General features: G+C 42.5%; 3 protein-coding genes across 5 annotated transcripts in view; all 3 read left to right on the top strand.

Annotated features, from left to right (window-relative positions):
• LOC115260379 (inositol polyphosphate multikinase) overlaps positions 1-27,048 on the top strand; it is a 39,150-nt gene that overhangs the window by 207 nt on the left and 11,895 nt on the right. The gene's annotated exons all lie outside the window — the stretch shown is intronic.
• Positions 6-17,978, top strand: LOC109422205 (hydroxyacyl-coenzyme A dehydrogenase, mitochondrial). Its single transcript, XM_029861343.2, has 4 exons — positions 6-315; positions 16,577-16,744; positions 16,814-17,089; positions 17,314-17,978. Exons 2-4 carry the CDS (start codon positions 16,679-16,681, stop codon positions 17,848-17,850), a joined length of 879 nt encoding a protein of 292 aa, XP_029717203.2. The 5' UTR covers positions 6-315; positions 16,577-16,678; the 3' UTR covers positions 17,851-17,978.
• Positions 218-7,039, top strand: LOC115260380 (hydroxyacyl-coenzyme A dehydrogenase, mitochondrial-like). The gene is made up of 2 exons (XM_029861342.2): positions 218-555; positions 6,168-7,039. Exons 1-2 carry the CDS (start codon positions 454-456, stop codon positions 6,981-6,983), a joined length of 918 nt encoding a protein of 305 aa, XP_029717202.2. The 5' UTR covers positions 218-453; the 3' UTR covers positions 6,984-7,039.

Below are 27,048 nucleotides of genomic sequence, written 5' to 3'. Positions count from 1 at the left end.
GTACTTCAAAATGACTCGAATGCTTCATAATCACCTGGTATTCCGCGGTTTGTCTTATCTGCAAGCGATGATGACAATATGAATTAGCCAATGTTCCATCGAAGTTGTTATCAGAGGACGGGCGTGCACACATACATTGAAAAAGAAGTTCGTCTACTAGAAAGCTCCCTACTTGGATGTGCAATCCGCAATCCGGGGAGCTTATTGATAGGTATCATTCGTGCACAGTTTCCCTGAGCAGCCAGTCTGTCAAGTGGTGTCTGTGGTTCGTCATCTCAGTGCTCCGGTCCGGACTTTCACCTAGTCGCAGTCCTTGTAAGCAACAGGTGCCTATGGTATCCTTCTGTTCCTTATAAATAAATACGGTGTACCATTGCTATCATCAGCTAGTTTCCGGTAGTTAGTTAAAGTGAACAGATTCCAAAGAGTTTTACAATATTCCTTTCGTACAAAATGTCGATGATGCGCGTATTTACTCGTAATATGGCCACCGCGGCCAAAATTAACAACGTGGTTGTGATCGGCGGTGGCCTAATGGGATCCGGAATCGCTCAGGTAAGTAGGGGTAAAATAGGGTCTTGTACCATTTGGGCAGGTGTACCTATTTTGGGCACTTGCCGCTATAACTAAGTCTACTTCAAACCGATTGATTTGATTTTTTGTACAGAGTTAGATGCTGTACGTGCCTAACTCTATACAAAAATTCAAGTCAATCGGTTTTAAATTGACTTAGTTATAGCGGCAAGTGCCCAAAATAGGTACACCTGCCCAAATGGTACAAGACCCTATAGGGCAAATTCCAGTTATGTAAAATCCACTGCAGTTGAATCTGCTCGGAATACCGTGAAGCAAGTCCAAAGGTCATCGTCCATGTTTTGATACGGGTGTTGATGATGACTCTCATGATGGATGATTGCTACCCGGTGTCCGAGGGGCTTCACGATGTGTGATTTTATGTAGATAATTGAATCATTCTTTGCGTATCCAACCTCTGCCTTGATAAAGTTTACATTTAGTTTGAATTGTATTGCTAGCTATTCCTAATTCTAGATTGAGTTTAAATAAGGGCGAAAGTTACATGAGCGAGTTCTCTTCATCGACTCTCTCTTCAAATTAAAGTATCAAGATCTAAGTTTGGTTGAACTTTTTGGTCATAAATCGCTGGGTTTCGATAATTATTATATGCCTACTCTTTTAACTCTTTGGAGACGGTATTTTTGCTTTTCTGGATGCAATCTCGCTGGTCTAGAATATGTTTGTGAAGGTCGGTTTTCTAGGCTAGGCTAGTGACCTATCCGTCTCCAAAGGGTTAACACTGTTTTTTTGACGTAGGACTTACTCGAAATCAAGGTTGCGATCTAGGTTGCGATCATTCATTTGCAAAGATTTACATTCATTTGCTCTTACCTCAGTTCAGAAGCATGCTATCAAAAACCAATGTATGGATGAATTTAACCTTGTAATTTTATCTGAAAGTTTGCCGAATAACATTGGGGTCGCAAACGTATAGTACCAAAGTCGTGAGCGAGCTGTGAAGGCAACTCTCCACGCGGTGAATGTAAATTACATTCACGCTGTGGAAAGTTGCCTTCACAGCTCGCTCACGACTTTGGTATACGTTTGCGACCCCAATGTTATTCGGCAAACTTTCAGATAAAACTACAAGGTTAAATTCATCCATACATTGTTTTTCGATAGTATGCTTCTGAACTGAGATAATAGCAAATGAATGTAAATCTTTGCAAATGAATGTTCGCAACCTTGCTCGAAATGACGTGGGATGTCAGTTTGAACTTTTTACGAAAATATGTAAGATTTTGAACGACGATGTTTGGCCGATTTACATTATACCCTGGGATGCCTTGAACCGTAACGCTGAATCCCGCAGTAGTTACATACTGGCGGAAGTTTCTTGCTTATTATATACGAATGGGTTAGACGCGAATTCCCTTTTCGGAGCCTCGTCAGAATCTGTTGTTCCAGATATTTAATATGCAAGTTTAACCATTTGGTTTAATTTTCACAAAGTTATTGAGATTTTTTTAGAACATTCAGAAGGTCTAAAAACAAACCATCAGTCGTTCAGTAAAATGCACAATCAAAACAACTTGTAGTTAAAACATAGTCTCCTGTCCGGATGTAGCTTTGGAAAACATATGCTAAAACAACACTGTTTTTGATTCGGGAAGATTCAAAAATAACGTCCATCGTTTTTCGGGATTTCTAGAACCCCCCCCCCCTCCCCTCTCTGTCACGCAATTTTCCTATACCCAATACACGTACTGTCACACTTTTCTAGACCCCCCCTCCCCCAAATGTTGGACGTAATTTTTGAACGTTCCCTTCCGAGAGAACATGGAATCAACAAATCTCCCCAGATATCAAGTCTCCTCAGTCTCCCCCAATGTGGTACGAATATGTTCATACCCCAGCGATATTTACGCAACGTTGTATTTCAATTAAAGCCTCAGCTTTATTTGTTTGTCATTATACATGGTTCTAAACATAACCCGTAGTAAATCTTTCATAATTCAACCACTAAGCCCGTCGGTTCATATCTTGCGCGTCATTATATGGCGACCGTGACGTGACTCCCCAGGCCTCCTGACGGACAAACGTTAGGTGATCGAAAGGTGGAAGCAGCACTTCGACGAGCACCTGAATGGCGAAGAGAATGTAGGCACGGGAGATCAAGGCAGCGGAGGAAATGACTATGTTGGTTTGGTACAGCAGAGGACGGGAACGAACCAACTCCCACGTTGAGGGAAGTTGAGGATGCCATCCACCAGCTCAAAAACAACAAAGCGGCTGGTAAGGACGGTATCGCAGCAGAATTCATCAAGATGGGCCCGGAAAAGTTGGCCACCTGTCTGCACCGTAGGAATGGCAGTAAGGGATAATCTATCCCATCCACAAGAAAGGCAACAGATTAATGTGTGAGAACTTTCGAGCGATTTTGAATACTGCTTACAAAGTGCTATCCCAGATCATCTTCCGTCGTCTTTCGCCTAACCTAAAGTAAATGAGCTCGTGGGAAGTTACCAAGCCGGTTTCATCGACGGCCGGTCGACAACGGACCAGATCTTCACCGTACGGCAAATACTCCAGAAATGCCGTGAATACCAGGTCCCAACGAACCACATGTTCATCGACTTCAAGGCGGCATACGACAGTTTTACAGACCGTACAGAGCTATGGAAAATTATGGACGAGAACAGCTTTCCCGGGAAGCTTACTATACTTAGAGCAACGATGGACGGTGTGCAGAACAGCGTAAGGATTTCGGGTGAACTATCCAGTTCATTCGAATCTCGACGGGGACAACGACAAGGTGATGGACTTTCCTGCCTACTATTCAACATCGCCCTGGAAGGTGTTATGTGACGAGCCGGGCTCAACAGCCGGGGACCGGGGTACGATCATCACAAAAGTATAGGGAGGGTGTCATTCGCCGCGCGATGAAAAGTGTTACGAAAATAAAAGAAAATATATTATTACAAAGTATCTACATATAACGACACATTGAACCTTACAAATGCTCGAAAGAGAGACATTACACATTGACACAACACAACACAAAACATAAATGTGCCCTGTTATCCAGATGGATAACACCTTCCGCTCACAGGATGACGAGGTTTCATTAGGTGGTTTGGGTCCACCAGTCATCCTGGAGTTGAATGTTTTGAATGGCATTTCGCCTTTTAGTTCACAGTCTTTGTTGCTGTGTTCATAGCTTGGTTTTGTCTAGGAAAACTAATCCTAATCGGGCATCCCGTTTATTGTTCTATTACTAGAGCTCTATAACTTGAAGTTCGTGTCAGGGTAAGGTTTGTATCTTTAGTAGGTACTTATCCACTGAAGGAAATGGCCTGAAAGTTGGCAATCAAATTAAGATTGCACTTCATAGGTCACTATTCTGTCAGAAACCCTATAAAAGTGCATTAAAATTAGACGAATATTTACAAATCAAATTAAAACATATAACACAAAGAACCAACGTATATTACATTTAAAAAACATTAAACATTTATTTTGTCTTATTAGTGTAACAAACATATGATATGCCATTGAGTATAGAGCATTCTCATTTCTTCTTCGATCTGTAGCATATGATTTTTTCTTTCTCTTTCGAATAATTTTATGATCCGCCAAACTATCCACCTGTTCAGCACACATTTTCCAACGAAATCATAATTAGTCATTTTTTTATGGTCAAATTTCCATTCAACCCAGCTGCAGCAATGTTTGCTTTTTTGCTTTTGGATTGAATGATTGGGAAAAATGAAGAAGCAAATCAGATGCACAAATTTGTAAACAGAAGCATAGGTTCTGTAAGAGAGAGACAACATGTGCTGTGAAATGCATAACATATCTCACATCCTTTTTGCTCTTAGCAATTGAAGAGCAGTTAAGAAGCATTCTGATTGCTCCTGAACGAAAACACCTCATGCAGCTGAAATGTTAATCTACAGTGTAATGCTTTTGAGTAGCACAGCTTACACTATTTCAAGGCATTCGAACTGCTCATGTAGGGTAGCAAGCATCTCAAATGCATAATACGGGCTGCGGTACGGCTTATTTAGATGCTTAGTTGTTACCTGCAGGGAACATGGGAAGGATTACCTATGGCTGCAGAGTAATATCGGAACGGAATGATCTGGCTGATCGTTTCCGCTCAAAAATCGCAATGCAAGGCTTAAAAATCTCTGAACTCGTGGTGCACGATCTTAATCATATTCTGTTCAAGTTGAGACAATCTTATGTCGCATAGGGTGGATTGTCGCAACAAATCCAGGTTGCGATATTGTCATTATTGTTGCGCAATAGTTGAATTTTTATTCACTGGGCTGATGGTTTGTTGTAGCAGACTAAGCTAAGTTCACTGTAGACCTCCGAAATACAACATGATGATTGTTTTCTCGTTACAAAAGCCTGGCCACTCGACGAACATTTGCCAGGAAACCAGTTCATTTAGAGCTTCCACATTTGCATCCACTTCTCTGAAAATGTCCGCGGAACTGACGTTTCCCTGCAACACCGAAAAACAATCACTCAGATGCAGCAGCCAACGAGCTCCTGTCTTCTGCATCCTGAAAATGTCAAAGGATCCGTCCTTCTGCTTTCGATTTGCACATTGACTGAAAATGGCCTTTGGCCGATGGCAAGTTCTAACCAAAATGGGACACTTTTCACTATCTTGGTGCTGGAATCTGCCACATCGAAAACATCTTGCTTTGTAAGCAGGAACTCCAGTATCTTTGTAATACGGAACTCTCTGCTCGTTAACTGAAAGACGATTGATATCCATTTTTGAGTCAAATATCATCAGGGACGCCAGTTGTTTGATTGACTGCTATGCGTTGATGATCTTTGTAGTATCATATAAATTAAGATGTTCTTTCTCCAGAAGTTTACGTTTCAGATCCTCCGGGGAATTTTAGATAACCTTGTCCATAATTGCACTTTGACGGCAATGATGAACGGAATGTGGAATCGAAAAAAGTGATTGGAATTAGGTGATGTCATGATACAAGACCCCATCATAGAACGTTTCTCAACTAGTGAATTTAATCACGTATACGCTTTTTTGTCCAACTGTCTTTTTTTATGCTCGTTTGGTGAATCAAATCACCTTTTTAATATATACGGGGGCTGATTGTTTCCTATTTCTGCAACGTATACTACCTACACGACGTTTGCAGGTTCGAGTCCTGTCACGGTCGCCATGTAATGGCGAGCGTGATGTGTCTCGATTGATTGAAGATGCCAATAGCTTCTTTTAAAATATTCCAAAAAAAATCGTACAAAAATTCCTGTGCTGAAGAAATTAATCATGTTTGTTGGGATTTTTTTTATAAAATCAAATAAGATTTTGCTCAATATTTATCAAAATAATTGCAGTATTAGATTTGTTCAGGTTCGGTTATGTTTATGCTGAGGTTTTAAAAATATTCTGATAAATGATTGTCCTGAAAAGAAAATTTAACTTCATGTAGGTAAAATCGAGGAAAACTTAAAAAAAGCCAAAAAAACTCTTGAATTTGATTTTCCGATTTGAGCGGCCACTCTGATAGTAGTTTGAAAACCTGAAATAGTTAAAATCTCGCGATGTTGGGTACGCTACGCATGGATTGAAACCATATATAATTTGCCCTCTATTTTAGGTTGCCGCAGCAACTGGCCACAAGGTGACGCTGGTGGAGGTAAATGATCAACTGGTAGACAAGGCCATCGGAAGCATCAAGAAGAGCTTAGAACGTGTCGCAAAGAAGCAGTTCAAAGATGATGCATCCAAGGGCCAGCAGTTCGTCGAAGGTACGCTCAGCAATCTCAAAGGATCCACGAAGCTGGAAGATTCCGTGTCCAGCACGGATCTGGTCATTGAAGCCATCGTCGAAAAGATGAACATCAAGCACGAACTGTTCGGCAAAATCGACGCCGTTGCACCGGCCAGCACGATTTTTGCCAGTAACACATCGTCCCTCTCGATTGGGGAGATTGGATCAGTGACCAAGCGTGAAGATCGTTTCGGCGGATTGCACTTTTTCAATCCGGTACCGATGATGAAGCTGCTGGAGGTCATTCGCACCGAAAAGACCTCGGAGGAAACGTACCAGCAGTTGATGGAATTTGGTAAGCGCATGGGAAAGACCTGCATCACTTGCAAGGATACTCCCGGATTCGTCGTGAACCGTCTGCTGGTTCCGTACATGGCGGAAGCGGTTCGTCTGCTGGAACGAGGCGACGCCTCGGCACGGGATATCGACATAGCCATGAAACTCGGCGCAGGCTATCCTATGGGACCGTTCGAGCTGAGCGACTACGTCGGTCTGGACACGACCAACAACATTATGCAGGGATGGCACGAAAAGTACCCGGAAAATCCGCTGTTCAATCCGCCGAAGATGTTGCAGAAACTAGTTTTTGAGGGAAAGCTTGGTGTTAAGTCTGGCGAGGGATTCTATTCGTATAAGAAGTAAATGTGTTTTTTTGTGATCTTGTTTTATATTTAGTAAATAAAATGCATTTGATTGTAGATAGTTAGTCATCATATAGTTTCATTATCCGATATACCATTTAATCGCAGTTTAGTATTCTAAGGAAATGCTAAAAACATTACACACGCAGTGATTACATGGAGTTTTTTTTCTCTTAGCTTTAATACAACTCTGTTGTGCACTAGGACACTACGTGATCGATTACAATTGACAGTTGCATTCACACGTTGTACAGCCCCTAAATGAATACATCGAACTAGTTGCTTTCATGCTGCTTTCATTTTTCTATACTATCTGTCGTGGAATTATCAAGCACGTGGATGTTGATGTGTACATGTTGTTGTGTTTCATTTGGTCTGCCAGGTCAGTTAACCCTCGAGCAGTCGCGTCTTTGACTACCTGCAACGAAGCCACGCTCACGCTGTGTACCGCAAGCGTGCATTTTTCATGGTACCGTGTGCGCACCTAACTTTGCGCAGGTCCAAACTTTGCGCATTCTTGTTAAATAACGAAACAAATAACTAGGGGTAGGCGGGGCATAATGAGCAGCTTAAGCATTTTGCCACCAAATCCAATAAATTAAGCGCAATCAATGTGTAATTTTGACGTATAATCCTCATTTGAACCTTAACTGACAAAACCTAATCGTTGAAATTTCGAATATAGCTATAAATGTTGCAAAATTTAATGATTTTAAAAACGTATAAAATCGTGGATTTAGTTTTAGAGGTGGGGCATAATGAGCACCCTAGGTGGGGCAGGATGATCAAATCCTGTTTTGTACACAATCAAATGTTAACTGACTGTTCTTGTCAATGGTAAAGCATACCGGCAACAACCAATAAGAATTTGAGGGGATTATGGGGTTTAATTTGTAGGGAACGGTGGGGTTTCATGGAGTTTACTATTAAGGCATTTTTAAACGGTGATAATTTACAGATACTGATTTTTTGAAGCTAATAAATTGAAAATTGATGATAAAACCATACTATATGCATCGTAACAGAAAAAACCAAAAGTGAAAATCTTTTGTTTAAAATGTTAAAAATTTTCATCATTTTTCCATCAGTTGCTCATTTTGCCCCACCCAACTATCAGCTTTTTAAAGTATATTTTTTAACAAAATAATAGGACAGATTGGTGAAGTACTAGATTTGTAGTAATGAGCTGAATTTTTGTATGGTGAGAAGGTCAATTCTCAGTTTCTGCAATGAAATAGCGCAAAAAGTGTGGGTATTATGATTCCTTGCCTAATTTTATGCTGTTTGAGCAAAACTTTGGGTAACAGTGTTGTTGTTTTTTCTATTTCTTGCAACATAAACAACATAGTTATCCAAAGTTTTGCTCAAACAGCATCAATCCAGGCAAGAAATCATAATACCCACGCTTTTTGCACCATTTTATTGCAGAAACGGAGAATTGACCTTCTCACCATACAAAAATTCAGCTCATTACTACAAATCTAGTACTACACCGAACGTGCCCCATTATACAAATATTTTGAAAGTGTTACAAATACATTTCATTGACCCAGTAAACATCAAGAAATTTGATAGATACCCATAACGTTCTTATTTTGATTCCAAAACCTTATTTTAGGTCAGCTGATTCTTATAATATTTCCTCAGTACATGACCACTTCACGCATTTTGACTATTTTTTTAAAGCAAACGGCTTTTTTGACAAATGTTTCGTCATCAATTCGTTGGATTTGAGGTAATTAAACTACAATCAAGCAATTTGTTTTGAAAATTTGGAAATTTACAGTGAAAACACAAGGTGCTCATTATGCCCCACCTGCTCATTATGCCCCGCCTACCCCTAAATGTCAAAATATTCACCAGTTTAATCATTGCACTAGCATTGTGTAAACATAAACATTATTTGACAAATATTTAATTGCCATAAAATCTTTGTTTATGTTGAATAATAAACAAAAAATACACAAAAATGTCAAAATTTGCCTCGCCTTAACACGATTGCCAAGAAGTAACTCTACTAAAAATCAACATTTTCCTCGATAAAACTGTGCAACGATGATTAATTTTGCAGTTAATTGACAAAAAAGGTGATATTCTAGTAATATCAATCACAGTTCGTAATAAATGTTTCAATTTTATTAGTAAATAGTGGTGCGTAATGTTTGGAACCATTATTTGCACTGTGTTCCTAACTTTTGCGCACTTTCAGTAAATGCATGTTGAACGTGAATACATGACTAATGAACCATTTAAATATTATGTAACACCAGTACCGATAGTTTCCGGCCTGCCTCTGCACCATGTAGCATATTTTGTATAGAAATTAGTAGAAAATTGTATGAACCGTAGCACTACGGCAGGCACTGTCCATCTGTCTACAATGAGACGTGATTTGTGAACAGTCCTTCATTTGGATTTTCCGGCGGTCAATGTTAGGGACGATTCAAATATGACGTTCGCCATTTTTTAGATTTTTAGAACCTTCTTCCCATGGACCACCCCGTCACGCTTTATAGTATACCTAATACATGGCATATTACACTTTTTCAGACAACCCCAGACCCATCCCCCCAAAGATGGACGTCATATTTAAATGACCCCTTATTGTTCCTATCCGTAACGGTCACTTAATTTATCAGGAAGTTTTTACCTTTGAGATTTAGCCACAGGAAACAACCCCTCATGAAGTTTGGGTTGATCACACGGTAGGTGTCTAATACGAATCGCAGACGAAATCAAGAACTCCGGAGGTCTCCGTTCCCCCTCCCTCGTAGGATAAAGTATTTCAACAAAGATCAATTAAGGGCACACTACCTGATCTGAATAACTTTAGTTTAATGGGCAAACATTAAATAATAGCATTTTTGATTACTTTTTTGAGCAATTCATAGCATGCGCAAAGTTAGGCACACTATGCGCAAAGTTAGGAACAATCGAAGATTTTGTGCGCAAAGTTAAGAACAAGGCAATGAAATAGTTTTTTTTTATTTTAAGTATTTTTTGGTTAATATTATGATTTTTTTTATATTACAGACTAAAAGAAGGATCATTAGTCTATCGTATGAGCATGTTGTTTTTGATATATTTTGTTTGTTCGTATTTTTTATAACGACTAGAAATTTGGTTTTTCTTAACTGCGCAAAGTTTGGTGCATACACGGTACGTGTACTCAGTATATGACGCGACCGTTCCCGGTTTAATAACTATCCAGATTTGTCTTTCACAATCGAAGTATTCAGCTTAGCCCTACTAAGGCGAAGTAAGACATCGAAGTGAATACAAATGTCACTGGTATTAGCGGCTTTTTTGCCTTCGCTGGCTAGGCATACCGTCCACACTAGGGCAGTTCAGACTTCAAACATGTCAAAAATTCAAAGGTGCAAAACTAGAGTCCTGTCAAATGTTCAGCCATTTCGGTGGTGATTTAATGGTGGCCCAAAAGCAGAATAGGTTCATATGGGAATTACTATGGGAAATTTTCGAAAAAGATTCTCCGCACTGTAGAGCATTACCACATGGATAAAGTCATAGGGCCAAAGCCGAATTAAATTCTTCGGATCTTAATGATGAATGTTGCCGCAGACCGGAACTTATTTCGACAATCGGGTATCAGTAGGTCGGCTCTAGAGGCACGTTCTCCTCCATTCGGGAAATTTGTGCCATCGCCATGAACACGAGCCTATTCATCATTTACCTGACGGAGAAGGGAAGGAAAAAGGATAGGACATGGGAAAGGACAGGTAAGGGAATAGGATCGTCATACTCGCAAAAGCGTACCACAATGGGTTCACATAGCGTCCTGAAAAGGACACTGTAATAACGCATAAGCGTGCCACAATGGGTTCGAACAGCGCACTGAAAAGGGCACTGTGATAATGCATAAAGCGTAAAGAGAGCCTATAGCTCTTTACCACAGCGGGTCAAGAACAACAGAACGTCCTGAAGAGTCAGGTTTCTGAAGTCAGTTTCACTTAATAAGTGTTTCCCGAGTACTCGGAAACGCAATTGCGCAAAAACTGGACAGTTACATATTAAATGATACGAAGTTCCATAATCGGATTCACAGCTATTACATGCAAATGAATCAGCTTGCTGAATATTCGCCATGTGATAACTGAGTCGGCAGTGGCCAGTCAATGCTTTGACCAGCATGCTGCAATTCTGCTTTGACAGATTTGTTAGATACTTTGCCACCCCTAGAGATGGCTCAGTACAATACAATTTTGTTTGACGACATGACTCCAAACTATTCCAGTATTGTTTGTGCTGAGTGGCAGCCCACGTGTCAATCCGAAGCTTCACCCAACACTTGGATACCGGAATAGCTGGCTCAGGGCCAATGAAGTCATGTGATGCTCCAGTGCGAGCTAACTCATCAGCCAATTCATTTCCAGCGATGGAAGAATGGCCAGGTACCCATACAAGGTGAACAGCGTTTGCTTTAATAGCAGCCTGGCTATCTGAACAGAAATATATTACTTTGCCCATTACGTGCTGCTGAAGTGCTGATTGCACTCCGCACATAAGAGCAACGATTTCGGCCTGAAAAACGGTGCAGTGTCTGCCAAGTGAGTAAGACTGATACAGCCTTAGCTCACGAGAATAAACACCAGCACCTGCTCGACCTTCGAGAAGGGAGCCATCAGTGTAACATACGATGCCGTCTGAAATACTTCTCTCCAGATAACCAGATGTCCACTCTTCCCGGGAAGGGAATTTCGTGGAAAATGTCCTATATGGAAAATTACAAGCAATTGTAAGATCACTTGAAGCAAGGACAACTTTGTCCCAATTCACCAAAAGTGGAAACAACGAGGTGTGTGTTGAACTGCGGTTCACAGGAGTTTCCTCTAGTAAACCGAGTACCCATAGGCGGTAAGTGCAAGAAAGTGCTTCTTGTTTGAGATGAATGTGTAGTGGGGCAACGTCAAAGAGAACTTCGAGAGCTGCCGTGGGAGTTGAAGAGAACGCTCCAGACATCGCCATTAAGCACATCCTTTGGAGATGGCCTAACTTTGATTGGACCGTTCTCACTTCGCCCTTTTGCCACCACACAAGGCATCCATAAGCCAATATTGGCCGAACAACAGTTGTGTAGATCCATTTGATATACTTGGGTTTTAGACCCCAAATTGTACCAAAGGTTCGCTGGCATTGCCCGAAGGCCATACAAGCTTTCTTGATTCTGAACTCAACATGAGGTGTCCAGGAAAGCTTGGAATCAAGAATGACTCCAACGTACTTTACCTGTTCAGTCACATTGATTTCAGAATCAAAGAGACGTAAAGTTCGAACACCATTACGGTTTCGCTTTTCCGTGAAAAGAACAATAGATGTTTTACTCGGATTTACCGAAAGGCCATATTGGCGACACCAACCCTCAACTACCTGAAGAGCGTTTTGCATCAGGTCGAAAAGGGTGCTGATGCACATACCGACTAACAATGTTAGGTAGTCGTCGGCAAAACCATAAGTAGGAAAACCGCTATTATTGAGTTGCCTCAATAGCGTATCTGCTACGAGATTCCATAAAAGTGGTGATAAGACTCCCCCTTGGGGGCATCCACAAACACTCAATTTCCTAATCGCCGCTTGACGCAATGTCGAGAAGAGATGTCGGTTTTTGAGCATTTGGTGAATCCAATTGGAAATCATTGGAGATATACCATGACCCCGTGCGGCTTCCAATATGGCATCGAAAGGCACGTTGTCAAAGGCACCCTCGATATCTAAGAAAACACCCAAGCAGGATTGCTTTTGAGCGAATGCCTTCTCGATATCGTAAACAACTTTGTGTAATAGAGTCACAGTGGACTTTCCAGATTGGTAAGCATGTTGGTTCACATGAAGAGGCACATTGGCCAGATGAACATCACGGATGTGATGATCGACTATGCGTTCTAAGCATTTCAGAAGAAAAGAGGTCAAACTGATAGGTCTGAAGCTCTTTGCTTCTTCATACGACGCGCGACCCACTTTCGGAATAAACTTCACAGTAATATCCCGCCAGGATTTGGGAATATACCCTGTAGCAAAACTGCAAACAAGTAGTTGTTTCAAAACATGTTTGAAATGATCAAATCCCTTCTGAAGCAAAATAGGGTAAATCCCATCTGCCCCAGGAGATTTGAAAGGAGCAAAGCTATTAAGTGCCCATTCAATCGATTCTAAAGTTATGATACTCCGAGCCGAAGCTAAAGAATCATAACTACAAGAAAAGACATCAGGTTCATCCGAAGATGTAATATCCACACATCCGGGGAAGTGTGTACTGAATAAACATTCTAAAACTTCCTCATCAGAGGAAGTGAAATCACCATTTGGCAAACGAAGTTCGTTCATTTGAAAATCCTTAGATTTTGCAAGGATTTTGTTCAATCGACTGGCTTCACTCAGACTGGAAACATTTGTACAAAGGTTTTTCCAGCCGGATCGTTCAGCAGACCGAAGAGCTTTCTGGTAGGCCTTACGAGCCGACCTGAAAGCCTCCGATCCAGCCGAACGTCGTCTGTTCCAACTCTTTCTACATTGTTTCCTGAGCTTCGCCAGATCGGAGTTCCACCAAGGGGTTCCTCTCGTGGTCTTCACAGACCGCAGAGGGCAGGCTTCTTCAAAAGCTTCCATGATGAAGGCCGCTGTAGTATCAACGGCATCATCTAAATCACTTGGAGTGTCAATTGATGGTGAGTATCCATGAAATTTGGCTGCAACCAAATCGGTAAAGAGATCCCAGTTGGTTGACCGGGGATTCCTGAAACGCAAAGTGTGCGAAGTAACATTCACATGTTCAAACAAGATGTAACGATGGTCAGATAAAGATTCTTCATCTGACACATGCCAATTGGTCAGCTCATGACTAATTCTGCTAGAGCAAAGCGTTATGTCTAACACTTCCTCTCTACCAGATACCATGAAGGTTGGGCGGTTGCCTATGTTAAGTAATCCAAGATCTGTACTACTTAAGTATTCCATCAAACTGGAGCCTCTCAAATTGATGTCTGAGCTGCCCCAGATTATATGGTGAGCATTAGCATCACTACCAACAATTAGCGGAAGGCCTTTTGAAGTGCAGTATGCAATGACTTGCTTGAAAGCATCCGTAGGGGATGGTTCATCATGCGGTAAATAAACCGAACAATAAACGTATTTCCTGTTGAGGTTTCCAATAGATACATCTATTGTGATAGCACATACATCTCTGGTAGTTAGTTCAGAGATGAGTGTAGCAACGATTGCGTTGTTGACAAGCACACATGCTCGAGGCATGACACGTGTGTTTGCCATTTCATTTTTACTGAAAGTTGCAAACACCGGATTCACAAGGTTTCCTAAATAGAAATTCCCCTTACGAAAGTAAGGTTCTTGGACTAACGCCACTTGGGCTGTACCATTTTGCATAAGTCTACAAAGATTGATCGTTGCTGTTCTTTTGTGCTGAAGATTGATCTGAGCTATCCTAACCGTAGCCACTACCCAAACTAGGCAAGATTAAACTCTTAACAATCACAGCACAAAAAAGAACAGCAACAATAAAGCCAGATCGGTATCGATTTGAGTGCGCCAAAGGCGAGGATTCACAGAATACACTGTGTAAAACGAATAATGCGAAACCATATAGGTGAAAATCTAAACTAATTAATAACATCTTCATAATCCCGCCCTTATTCAGCCTCAAGTATGAGATTGAAGAAGGGCAGCTGATTGTCTCGGAGAAACACAAGGTCCACCGCGCTATTGCTCCGGTTAGCACAGTAAGGGCAAATACTGTGGAGGGTGCCCTGGTACTCCACAGGCTCCGTTTGCGATTAGGTTTTTATAAGACCCCCCTAACCATTCATTCCTAGGCACGGTAAGCGTAAAGCCGCATAACACCATGAATTAGGGGTCACCTGATTAGTGGATTCCTACCACTGGAACAGGCGGTCCGTAGTGCTATTCTTAGCCAGTTAAGCTAACCGCTACCGACACTACACAGCTATCTAGGCTGATCGGGAAAAGAAGTTAATATTGGTGATCAACTTCATACGGGCCCGAAAAGCCGGCAAAAAGTTAAAAAGTTATTAAACATATTCTCACTCGCATGCGCATCTTTATACAGGATGCCCTGCAAGGTGTGCAGGAAGGTAACACGCATACTATGATTGCGTGTCAAGCGTGTCGATCGAGCTGTGGTCTTCTGTTCAAGCATGCATGGATGAATATTGATTAATAAGTTCTGTCTCGTAAGTCGAGACGAGTTGCGGTCTTCGGCAACATTCATCATTGAAGTCTGAAGAATTCAATTTGACTTTGACCTTATGACTTCATCCATGTGTTAATGCTCTACAGTGCGGAGAACCTTTTTTGAAAATTCTCCATAGTAATTCCCATATAAACCTATTTTGCTTTTGGGCCACCATTAAATCACCATCGAAATGGCTGAAAATTTGACGGGAATCTAGTTTTGCACCAAGGATTGTAATAAACATATGGGAGCTTTGATTTTTTGACATGTTTAAAGTCTGAACTGCCCTAGTCCACACCCTCGGCAAGACCGTCATGTCATGACCCGTCTACATGACCGTTTCACTTCTTTCTCGAAAGCCGAATATCGCTGACGGGCTACAGCTTTGGCTCCTTGTATTTTCGCTGGCTCTATCGCGGCTTTGGCGTTCCTTCACTCCTTTATCTTCCTCAAGGTGCCATCTATGCATAGCAAATCCATATTATTTTCGCCGGTGGCGATGAAGGCGTTCTTGATGATAATTCATTGATCTTCTACGCTACAACCTTTCGCAATATCCACCGCACGCTTGTGTATTCAACCGGTGCTAAGTTTTATCCTTATATCCTTCTGTCGATTGATTCTAGCGACACGCAGCCGGATTTCACCGAGAAGATGATTGCGGACGCAATATCGGCGCTTCGTTTGTTCTGTATTTCTTCTCCAACTTCTCCATTTTCGACTGATGCCGATGTGGTCGTGGTTCTACACTGGTTGATGAGGAAAGAACGATCCTTTAATCACCATGTCGTTTTTGCCACAAAACTGTGCAAGTTCAAACAGCTCTCAGTTCTCGCTCTTCACTCTGAGACCACGGCGTCCCATGATGTGCTCATAGTTCAAGTTTTCAGAATCAACTTTAACAATGAAGTCACCCATGAAAATCTCGAAAACTATTCTCTCTGGAACACTAGCCGCTGGATGCCAGGACAGACGCTGTTTAAGCCGCACCTGCTCGGTGAACAGACGTATCTCTCCAATCTAGCTGAAGTCAGTCGGACAACAATGCCCAACCTGCTTTACCAACCAAAAGCACTGACACAACTCTTAGATAGCGATCTTTTTCATCGATTGACTAGTGGAAACATGAAGTCAGCTGTGTTGGACGCTTCTTCCAAGTTATCGACTCATCATTTTGCAGCCCTACGTCAAGGGTCTCGGCTCTCAAAAAAATTGTTTGGTGTAGTTTTGGATTACGAAGTAGAAATTTGTATAATTACAATATTCGATGGTTTATAAATAAATGTTGCTTGTTTGAACATACCAGTTATTGTCCATGCTAGTAACGTGTAGGTAAATAAGTTTTATTTATCATGTTTCGTTGTTTTCAGAATTTGAATTTGGAAACTGATAGTCGGCCTGCATAGCAATTTTAAATCAGTTAAGCCGAGTGATAGACAACCTTTGAAACATAAATATTGCAAGACACCGCCATGTCAGCGCCAATACAGAAAGTTGTGATCGTTGGTGCCGGTACCATGGGTTCAGGCATCGCTATGGTATGTAGAACCGCAAACTATAATCACTATGCTCATTGATTCACACACTACGCAATTTACCATTTGTAGGTGGCTGCAGCAACGGGCCACAATGCCACCTTGATTGACGTTAGCCAGGAAGTTCTTGACAAATCCCGTTCTGGAATCGAGACGAACGCGGCACGTGTAGCGCGTAAACTGTTCAAAGATGATCCAGATTCGGCAAGTGGTTTCGTAGCCGATGCCTTGGCTAGAATAACCTATAGCACCAATCTGGAGGAGTGTGTTGCCTCTGCGGATTTGGTGATCGAAGCGATTGTAGAAAATATGAAAATCAAACAAGATCTGTTCAGACGGATTGACAGTGTAGGTTGTTCGGCTTAAATTGGGTCCGGTCTAGTTAAATTAGAATTCGGAAGTACGCATGAAGCCTGTAACTAGACAAATTCAAAATCTTCAAAAGCAGTCTTCAGATGTTCGAGAATTTAACGGCTCACTTCAGGGGCTTTCGTCTGTTTCATTCGTACTTCCGGGATCCAGATGAACCGACCCTTTTGAATGGGTTCTTATTGGAGCTTCCAACTCAACAGGTCGCCCCCGAACACGTGATCTTCGCCAGCAATACGTCATCGTTGTCGATCGTCGAAATGGGTTCAGTAACGAAGCGGCAGGATCGCTTCGCCGGCTTCCATTTCTTCAATCCGGTTCCGGTGATGAAACTGATAGAAGTGATTAAAACGGATAAAACTTCCGCAGACACCCATGGTCGCCTGATGGCGTTTGGTCGGGCCTTGGGGAAAACTTGCATTACCTGCAAGGACACGCCCGGATTCATTGTGAATCGTCTATTGTTCACATTGACATCGGAAGCATTGAGTATGCTAGAGCGAGGTGACGCCGAAGTACGGGATATCGACACGGCACTGAAACTGGGACTGGGACATCCGATTGGACCGTTCGAACTGATGGACATGGTGGGGCTGGACGTTACTTTGTATATAATGAAGGAACGTGAAGCTCGCTTACCGAATGATCCGGCAGCGAAGGCAAGTCCGACTTTGGTAAAGATGGTTGCGGAGAACAAACTTGGCGTTAAAAGTGGTCAGGGATTCTACAGCTATAAATAATATGGCATTGATATTCGGAAACATGGTGCAGGAAACTTATTGATTATGTGGGATGGTGCATGGGGTTTTTATGTTCTCATTACGAAAAAAAATCGGTGAAATAGAACAAATTTTGTTGATCTAATCAATATCGAATAACTAATTATCATTATGAATGTGAAATCCTTATAAAACGCACCACTGGATACAGTTCAATATTTACTCTGAAGTTTGACATTGTCACTAGTCGCTTTATAATAAATAGTAAACGTGAGTAATAACGGAAACAGTTGATAGGGATCATCTGAAATTAATTTACAGGGCTGTTACAGGTGGCGCGGATTTTGCGTTTTTCGCGGTTTTTGCGTTTCGCGCGGATTTCGCGCGTTTTTTCTTATTTCGGCGCGGATTTTGCGGAAATGGTTTTCAATTGCACTTTAGACTAGGAGCTCAACATAATCAGAAAAAAGAACATTTGAGGGGCCCAGATGCAAACGGGTGTAAGTGACCCTGACCATTTTGTCGATTTTGAGCTGAACATATCACAAAATTCTTCAGATTTCAAACTTTCAGGAACTTTTTTAAGTTCCTCATTCCTTAATGATGATTAAAAAAATTACAATAAATCGGAGAAAATTGGGTCGATTTTGCAATTCCATACATTTTGTATGGGATGAAAAAATGGTGAAGAACTTTAAACCTCATTTACTCGAAAGTGGGTTTTTGTCACTTACACCACTTTGTTTCTAACCTCCTCATTTTTAAATTCGAGTAATGGAATTTTGTGATGGAGTAAAAATAATGTTAATACACTCTAGTTGGGAGTGCTAGATAAGTTGCACCAAACACTCAATTTGTAAAAACAGAGAAGTTCCTCTTTCGAATTTCTTAATCAACCTCTTGAAGTAAATTCTGCAGAAGACATTAAGACATGTCTTAACTCCGATATCATTTTTCGGCAAAATTTTGGACCCAACTTATAGAGAATGTCTGAGGTTCGAAAAAACACTGATTCATGGCAAGATTTCTAAATTAATTGTTAGAGATTCTTGGTGATTCTGCAAGCTGTTTTTTTTTTTAATTTTCAAAAAGACGTTTACCGGAAATCTGGATAAATATGTGGTTGAATTTTGCAGATAAATTTCATAGAATCTCGTAAAGAAAATCACTGGTTTTGTAGACTGTGTGTATCGTGAGGAAGAAATCATGTCATGAATTTCCAGAAAAAAGATGCCGGTAAGACTTCCTGAAGATTGTGGAGCCTCGTAGCCGTGCGGTTAAGGTCACCAAGCTTCCAATCGCACCATGCTATGGGGTGAGGGTTCGATTCCCGCTCCGCGCGATGAATCTTTTCGTGAGAATAGTTTCTTCTCCGTATACACTGGTGCATGCTCCGTGTGTCCCTTGTCTAGTGTTTAAGTTTCAATTCAGTCTGTGCAGCCTCTGGCTGAAGACGGTGTCTGCGTCTTTTGTCTTTTGTCTTTAATTATTGTATTTCTAGAGAATGTCATGGAAGAAGCTTTGGAAAAGTTCATCATAAGGAATTTCATGCGATTTTTTTAACATACAGGATTTTTTAACATTGATAATGGAATTGAAAAAAAATGAAATGTTTCCTTATTTATAAATATCGCCTTTATGAATAAAATGTATTGCTAATTTATTTTATCAATAAATTGCACTACAATCAATTACTCCATTTGTATCTGCACAAAATAAGTTCTGTAGAAAATAATCCATGAATTTTGCAAAAAAAAAAAATTGAAAATTTTCTTGTAGTTCTCTCGAGGTTGCTCGGGAACTTGGGACTTACTACAGATTTTAGTTCAGGATTCCTACTATAATGTTGGTTATAAATTATTTCAAAAGATTTGCCAAGAATGTTCCTTATTTGGAACTGTTTCAGAGAACAGGAAATCCCATTCTTGTAAAATAGTAGTCATCCTGGTTGATCAGCAATCAAAGAACTATTGAACCAAAACTTATTATTCCAATTGTATTTTAAAGCCTGAATTTTTGATCTTTTGGTTGATGTGGAAGTTGCGTTTTATGGCATTGCTTAATAATGGTAAAAAAAATCAGTTTGAACATAAGAAACGATATTCTTTTGAAGTACAACAAAAGTTATAAATAGTTGAACAATTTTGGCTTTCTATAAGTTTGAATAATCAAAACCATATGTTTTTGTACTGGCGCGGATTTTATGATCTCGGCGCGGATTTCAAATGGCTTGGCGCGGATTTTGCGGTTCCCAAATCGACACTTTTGTAACAGCCCTGAATTTAGTCGGAACTGTTGTTAGCCAGGAACAACGATCAGCTACAGCTGAACTCATTGACCCGACTCGTAAGTACATGTATCCCATAATTCGTTACTCTTCTTGGATATTGGCGTTCAATTAAAGTAAGTAAGCAGGAAGATTACTCTGCAAATGATACTCCTGGAATTTATCGAGCTTCTTTTCGCAGCTTGGTATTCATTGCTATTATGTATGGTGTTGATGCACGAGGGCATCTTAAGTGCCCCACACAATGCATACGTTTGCGTGTGCGTGACAGTAGTTTGACACATTTCCCATGGGAAAACTGTCAAAAAAACGCAAACCTCGACGGAACGGACGCTATGTGCTCCAGGCTTTATGTATGGCGATTATCAAGTGGATCCGGACAGGGCGCTGTAGCCTTGTTGAGCGACCCAAGAAAGGGAAAGAAAAGTCGAACAGCTTGAAAACGACGTTCCAAGACTGCGGAAAGGTACTGAAAGATTAACTTGCTGCGGAAATTGAACAGACCTAGGAGTACGTCAATAAAATTATGTCAACAAGCGGCAAGCTGGAATAAATTAGTTTCGTGTTGGACGACGAATGGCTGTCGTTGATCTTGCGAATGGGCTACCGTAGCCAATGATCATTGGGCTATGATACTTCAAATATCAAGCTCACTCGTCCGTTCAAGTCACGTCTACATGGATACATATTGCATGGTCCACAGGAAAAAGGATAGGATCGTGATGTCCAAGACAAAAGTTGTAATAGCTCCTACAGAGCAGTCGCCAGAGATGTTGGAGGGGGATATCGAGGGCTTTTTCCGCGTCATGATTCTAGTCTGGGAACTAGGGCTTGTGACGAGGAACTTGCGAGGATAGTAAAGTCCGCAAGTTCGGACGGAGTGCCGAACCTGGCCTTTAAGAAAGCTATTGCAGAGGGCTGCGGGATGTTCAGGTCTGCTATGCATAAACGCCTGGATGAGGGCGTTTTCCTGGAGGTTTGGAAGCGGCAGAGTCTGGAGCTATGCCAAAGGCGAGCAAGATGCTCGAAAAGATCATCCTCAACAGGCTGTTGAGGCACACCGTGGGTGTAAAGTGTAAATGGTCTCACGGGAAACCAGTTCGGCTTCCTGAAGGGGTGGTCGACCGTAGACGCTATCTTGTGGGTTACAAAGATCGCCGAGATAGCGCTCCAGCGCAAGAGGAGGGACTTTCGATATTGTGCAGTAGTGGCTATGGATGTGAGGAACGCGTTCAATGGCGCCAGTTGGGCGACTATTGCCGATGCACCCCTGCGTCTGAGGATACGCGGGTACCTGTACAAGATTCTCGGAAGTTACTTCCAGAATCGAGTACTAGTTTACGCTCCATACACATTTTCAAATTTTTGTATGAACAAAAGTCTATGGAGAGAGAGAAAGAGGGGGGGGGACTTAAAAGACCAAAAATAAGTCTACGTAGTTTATGAATAGCGCCTTAACGTATTTGCCAACATTATAAAACGTACTGTATAAAAGCAGCTGTTTTATTGGTGGGAACTCTTATTCGATTGGCACATCATTCGGCAACCCTTACGGAGTTGGATTAGAATACGATAAAAGCAACACAAATGATTTCACAAAACCGAGATGGACAACTGTAAGGGATCATACACAAATTATGTCACGCAAAAATCGACCATTTTGAACCCCCCCTCCCCCCTATGTCACACTTTTTGTATGTGACCTCAAATTTTTTTGTATGGGTCGTCACGTTATGCAAAACCACCCTCCCCCCTAAAACGTGACGTAATTTGTGCATGACCCCTAAGGTAGTTGTGTTGTAGCCAGTGTTAAAAATGTCATTTCAATATATCTAATTTCAACCACCTACAGCTTACAAGCTGAATCTGAGAATATGATGTATGAAAAATATGTGCGGCTAGACCAGTTCTAAAAGAAAGTCACGGAAAACCGCTCTTTTCGAGTATTTAAGGTAAATGTCATGGACTACCTGAGCGGCAAACCTGAGCGTCTGTTCTCCAGGAGGAGCGGCTCACAACAGCGTCTGGTCCCCATGTTAGGGGCGGCTGATCTACGTCCGAGTGCCAGGGAAGGACTCTAAGCTCAACTGTGCACTATGGTCCTCCGGAGCCAGCCGTAAAAAACCATTGTAACGGAAAATCAGCAACAGAATAATACGAACCGAGACCAACGGCAACGACCCCAGCGAACAAAAAGGACTTGCGATTGGAAACTCGGTACGTGGAACTGCCGATCTCTCAACTTCATTGGGAGCACCCGCATACTCGCCGATCTACTGAAGGACCGCGGGTTCGGCATCGTAGCGCTGCAGGAGGTGTGTTGGACAGGATCCATGGTGCGATCGTTTAGCGGTAATCATACCATCTATAAGAGCTGCGGCAACACACGCGAGCTGGGAACAGCTTTCATCGTGATGGGTGATATGCAGAGGCGCGTGATCGGTTGGTGGCCGATCGACGAAAGAATGTGCAGGTTGAGGATCAAGGGCCGATTCTTCAACTTCAGCATAATAAACGTGCACAGCCCACACTCCCGAAGTACTGATGATGACAAAGACGCATTTTACGCGCAGCTCGAACGCGAGTACGATCGCTGCCGAAGCCACGACGTCAAGATCATTATAGGAGATTTGAACGCTCAGGTAGGCCAGGAGGAGGAATTCAGACCGACGATTGGTAAGTTCAGCGCCCACCAGCAGACGAACGAAAACGGCCTACGACTCATTGATTTCGCCGCCTCCAAAAATATGGCCATACGTAGCACCTTTTTCCAACACAGCCTCCCTTATCGTTACACCTGGAGATCACCACAGCAGACGGAATCTCAAATCGACCACGTTCTGATTGACGGACGGCACTTCTCCGACATTATCGACGTCAGGACCTATCGCCAGGACCGAGGCGCCAACATCGACTCCGACCACTATCTGGTGATGGTCAAACTGCGCCCAAATCTCTCCGTCATCAACAATGTACGGTACCGACGACCGCCACGGTACAACCTAGAGCGACTGAAGCAACCGGATGTCGCCTCAGTATACGCGCAGAATCTCGAAGACGCGTTGCTAGACGAGGGCGAGCTTGATGAGGCCCCTCTAGAGGACATGGCACAAGTTTCCAAAATGGAGTAGAACGTGCCTTTGGAGCCGACCTACTGATACCCCTCTAGAGGACTGCTGGAGTACAGTGAAAGCAGCCATCAACGACGCAGCCGAGAGCGCCATCGGGTACGTGGAACGGAATCGACGGAACGAATGGTTCGACGAAGAGTGCAGAACGGTTTTGGAGGAGAAGAACGCAGCGAAGGCGGTAATGCTGCAGCAAGGGACTTGACAGAACGTGGAACGTTACAAACAGAAGCGGAAACAGCAGACCTGCCTCTTTCGGGAGAAAAAGCGCCGCCTGGAACAAGCGGAGTGTGAAGAAATGGAACTGCTGTGCCGTTCCCAAGAAACACGGAAGTTCTATCAGAAGCTCAACGCATCCCGCAACGGCTTCGTGCCGCGAGCCGAAATATGCAGGGATAAAGACGGAGGCCTCTTGACGGACGGACGTGAGGTGATCGAAAGGTGGAAGCAGCACTTCGATCAGCACCTGAACGGCGTGGAGAACGTAGGCACGGGAGCCCACGGCAACGGAAGAAACGACGACGCCAGTGCAGCGGAGGACAGAAATGAACCAACTCCCACGCTGAGTGAAGTTAAGGATGCCATTCACCAGCTTAAAACCAACAAAGCAGCTGGTAAGGATGGTATCGCAGCTGAACTCATCAAGATGGGCCCAGAAAAGTTGGCCACCTGTCTGCATCGGCTGATAGTCAGGATCTGGGAAACCGAACAGCTACCGGAGGAGTGAAAGGAAGGGGTAATCTGCCCCATTCACAAGAAAGGCGACCATTTGGAATGTGAGAACTTCAGGGCGATCACTATTTTGAATGCTGCCTACAAAGTGCTATCCCAGATCATCTTCCGTCGTCTGTCACCTAAAACAAATGAGTTCGTGGGAAGTTATCAAGCCGGCTTCATTGACGGCCGGTCGACAACGGACCAGATCTTTACCATACGGCAAATCCTCCAGAAATGCCGTGAATACCAAGTCCCAACGCATCACCTGTTCATCGACTTCAAAGCGGCATACGACAGTATCGACCGCGCAGAGCTATGGAGAATCATGGACGAAAACGGCTTTCCTGGGAAGCTGACTAGACTGATTAAAGCAACGATGGACGGTGTGCAAAACTGCGTAAGGGTTTCGGGTGAACTATCCAGCTCATTCGAATCTCGCCGGGGACTGCGACAAGGTGACGGACTCTCATGTCTACTCTTCAACATCGCTCTGGAAGGTGTGATGCGACGAGCCGGGCTCAACAGCCGTGGAACGATTTTCACAAAATCCGGTCAATTTGTGTGCTTTGCGGACGACATGGACATTATAGCTAGTACATTTGGAACGGTGGCAGAACTGTACACCCGCCTGAAACGCGAAGCAGCAAAGGTCGGACTGGTGGTAAATGCCTCAAAAACAAAGTACATGCTGGTAGGCGGAACCGAAAACGACCGGATCCGTCTGGGTAGTAATGTTACGATAGATGGGGATACTTTCGAGGTGGTGGAGGAATTCGTCTACCTCGGATCCTTACTGACGGCTGACAACAACGTGAGCCGTGAAATTCGGAGGCGCATCATCAGCGGAAGTCGGGCCTACTACGGGCTCCAGAAGAAACTGCGGTCGAAAAAGATTCACCCACGCACCAAATGCACCATGTACAAAACGCTAATAAGACCGGTGATCCTCTACGGGCACGAGACATTGACCATGCTCGAGGAGGACCTACAAGCACTCGGAGTTTTCGAGCGACGCGTGCTAAGAACGATCTTCGGCGGTGTGCAGGAGAACGGTGTGTGGCGGAGAAGGATGAACCACGAGCTCGCTGCACTTTACGGCGAACCCAGCATCCAGAAGGTGGCCAAAGCCGGAAGGATACGGTGGGCAGGGCATGTTGCAAGAATGCCGGACAACAACCCTGCAAAGCTGGTGTTTGCAACTGATCCGGTAGGCACAAGAAGGCGTGGAGCGCAGAGAGCACGATGGGCGGACCAGGTGGAGCGTGACTTGGCGAGCATTGGGCGCGATCGAGGATGGAGAGCGGCAGCCACGAACCGAGTATTGTAGCGTACTATTGTTGATTATGTCTTGTCTTAATGATGTTGAACAAATAAATGTATGTAATGTATGTATGTCATGGACTACCTTCGAAAAAAGCCAATTGATATTCATGGTGAATATCAATTGGCATTTTACGAAGTCCGTGACATTCACCTTAAATTTTCGAAAAAGAGGTGTTTTTCCGTGACTTTCTTGCAGAACTGGTCAAACCCCACAAGTTTTTCGTATACCTTATTTTCAGGTTAAGCTTCTAAAATGAACTATAGGTGGTTAAATTTAGATATATAGAAATGACATTTTCATCACTGGTTGTAGCTATATATCCCGCTTACAGTTTGTTTTGGCTATAATGTTTACATCCGACAAGCTGCGTTGATAAACCAATACAGCTTCTGGCTGTAACGATACCGCATCACGAGCTTCAAAGCACTGTTGTTTTGTGATTTCAGCAACATTACAAAGTTTACTGTATTGTAACAGCTGTTTTATTGGTAGGGACTCCTATTTAATTAGTTTGAGCTTTTACATCTTTCGGAGTTGGATTATAGTACAGTAAAGGCAGACCCAGTGGTAAGTGATTGCTTTCAGAAAACTGAATCGGGTAGTTGTATGGTATTTGTATTGCAGCTGTGTATTCGCTTATGGTTGATTTTTTATTAGCTTCCTTTTTAGTCAGCGTTCACTGCTTGAATTCGGCTGTTATGCAGCAGAAAGCAAATGATTGCCCAAGCAACCAAAAGTTCGGATTCCACTTGAAGAACGAACTAAGAAGTTCAAGTTTAGTTCAATTCCGGTTTCATTGAACTTAATTCTCCAAAAAGTTACTCATGTATTGTTTATAAACTTGGAAGTACATGTGCAAGCTTTTGACTTCTCTACAAAACGACATTAAAGTAGAAAAGAGGTCCAGAAAAAACTTACTTTGAACTTTTGAGCAGAGTTTAATTAAAATTGAACCGAACTCATGTTGAACTTTTGCGTGGCTCTAAAGCTCAAATAAAGTTCAGTTAGACATATTCCAACAACTTGAAAAGTTCCGTTTCGAACTTGTTTCGTACTTGTTTTGAACTTATGTTACCAGTTTTATTTTTCTGTTACATGTTCGATTTTAGCTTGTGAATATTCTACTAATTTTAATGTGCATTTATAGGGTTCTTCCATCACTCAGGAGAAATATTGCCCTAGCAACCGGAGTGGTTGCATACATTAAGGTCATTTCTGGCGACAAATTACTGCAAGACAGGCAAACCGCTCCCTAGCAGGGACATCAACATGCAGCCGTCTTGCATTAAAACCCGATTCGGGATGGCCAATTAGGATTAGTTTTCCTAGACACAAATAAGCTATGAAAACAGAATAAATACTGTTAACAAAAATGGAATCAGCCAAACAAAACACTGTTCCAGGATTGACTGATGGACCAAAACCAATAAATGAAACCTCGTCATCCTGTGATCGTAAATTGTTATTCCTTTGAGGATAACTGGCCAATTTTATGTTTTGTGCTGTAAATGTAAATTCGTGTAAATTCGTGTAAATAGAACATTTATAGGGTTCCATCATAGTTTGTCCGTCATTTGGCACCCAACGCGGGCCATTGATTTTTTTTTTATTTGTAACACTTACTACTCAAAGTTCAGATAGATAAATATTAACCGTACCAAAAGTGAACTTCACTTGAACTTCGGCGACAGCGGAGCTCGGGGGAAGTTCTCATTCAATTAAATCACTCGGAAATCGAGCTCGGCAGCCACAGCTTGTGTTAA

This window comes from Aedes albopictus, chromosome 3 (assembly GCF_035046485.1).
Source record: "Aedes albopictus strain Foshan chromosome 3, AalbF5, whole genome shotgun sequence".
In the NCBI taxonomy this organism is placed as follows: Eukaryota; Metazoa; Arthropoda; class Insecta; order Diptera; family Culicidae; genus Aedes; species Aedes albopictus.
This window is presented reverse-complemented; position numbering and strand designations above follow the sequence as displayed.

Excerpts from the sequence above, each read along its gene's own strand:
- LOC109422205 (XM_029861343.2), top strand. The coding sequence starts at position 16,679 with ATGTCAGCGCCAATACAGAAAGTTGTGATCGTTGGTGCCGGTACCATG. Across the intron at positions 16,745-16,813 it reads TGGGTTCAGGCATCGCTATG|GTGGCTGCAGCAACGGGCCA; the intron begins GTATGTAGAACC and ends TACCATTTGTAG. Across the intron at positions 17,090-17,313 it reads TGTTCAGACGGATTGACAGT|GTCGCCCCCGAACACGTGAT; the intron begins GTAGGTTGTTCG and ends CCAACTCAACAG.
- LOC115260380 (XM_029861342.2), top strand. The coding sequence starts at position 454 with ATGTCGATGATGCGCGTATTTACTCGTAATATGGCCACCGCGGCCAAA. Across the intron at positions 556-6,167 it reads TGGGATCCGGAATCGCTCAG|GTTGCCGCAGCAACTGGCCA; the intron begins GTAAGTAGGGGT and ends CCTCTATTTTAG.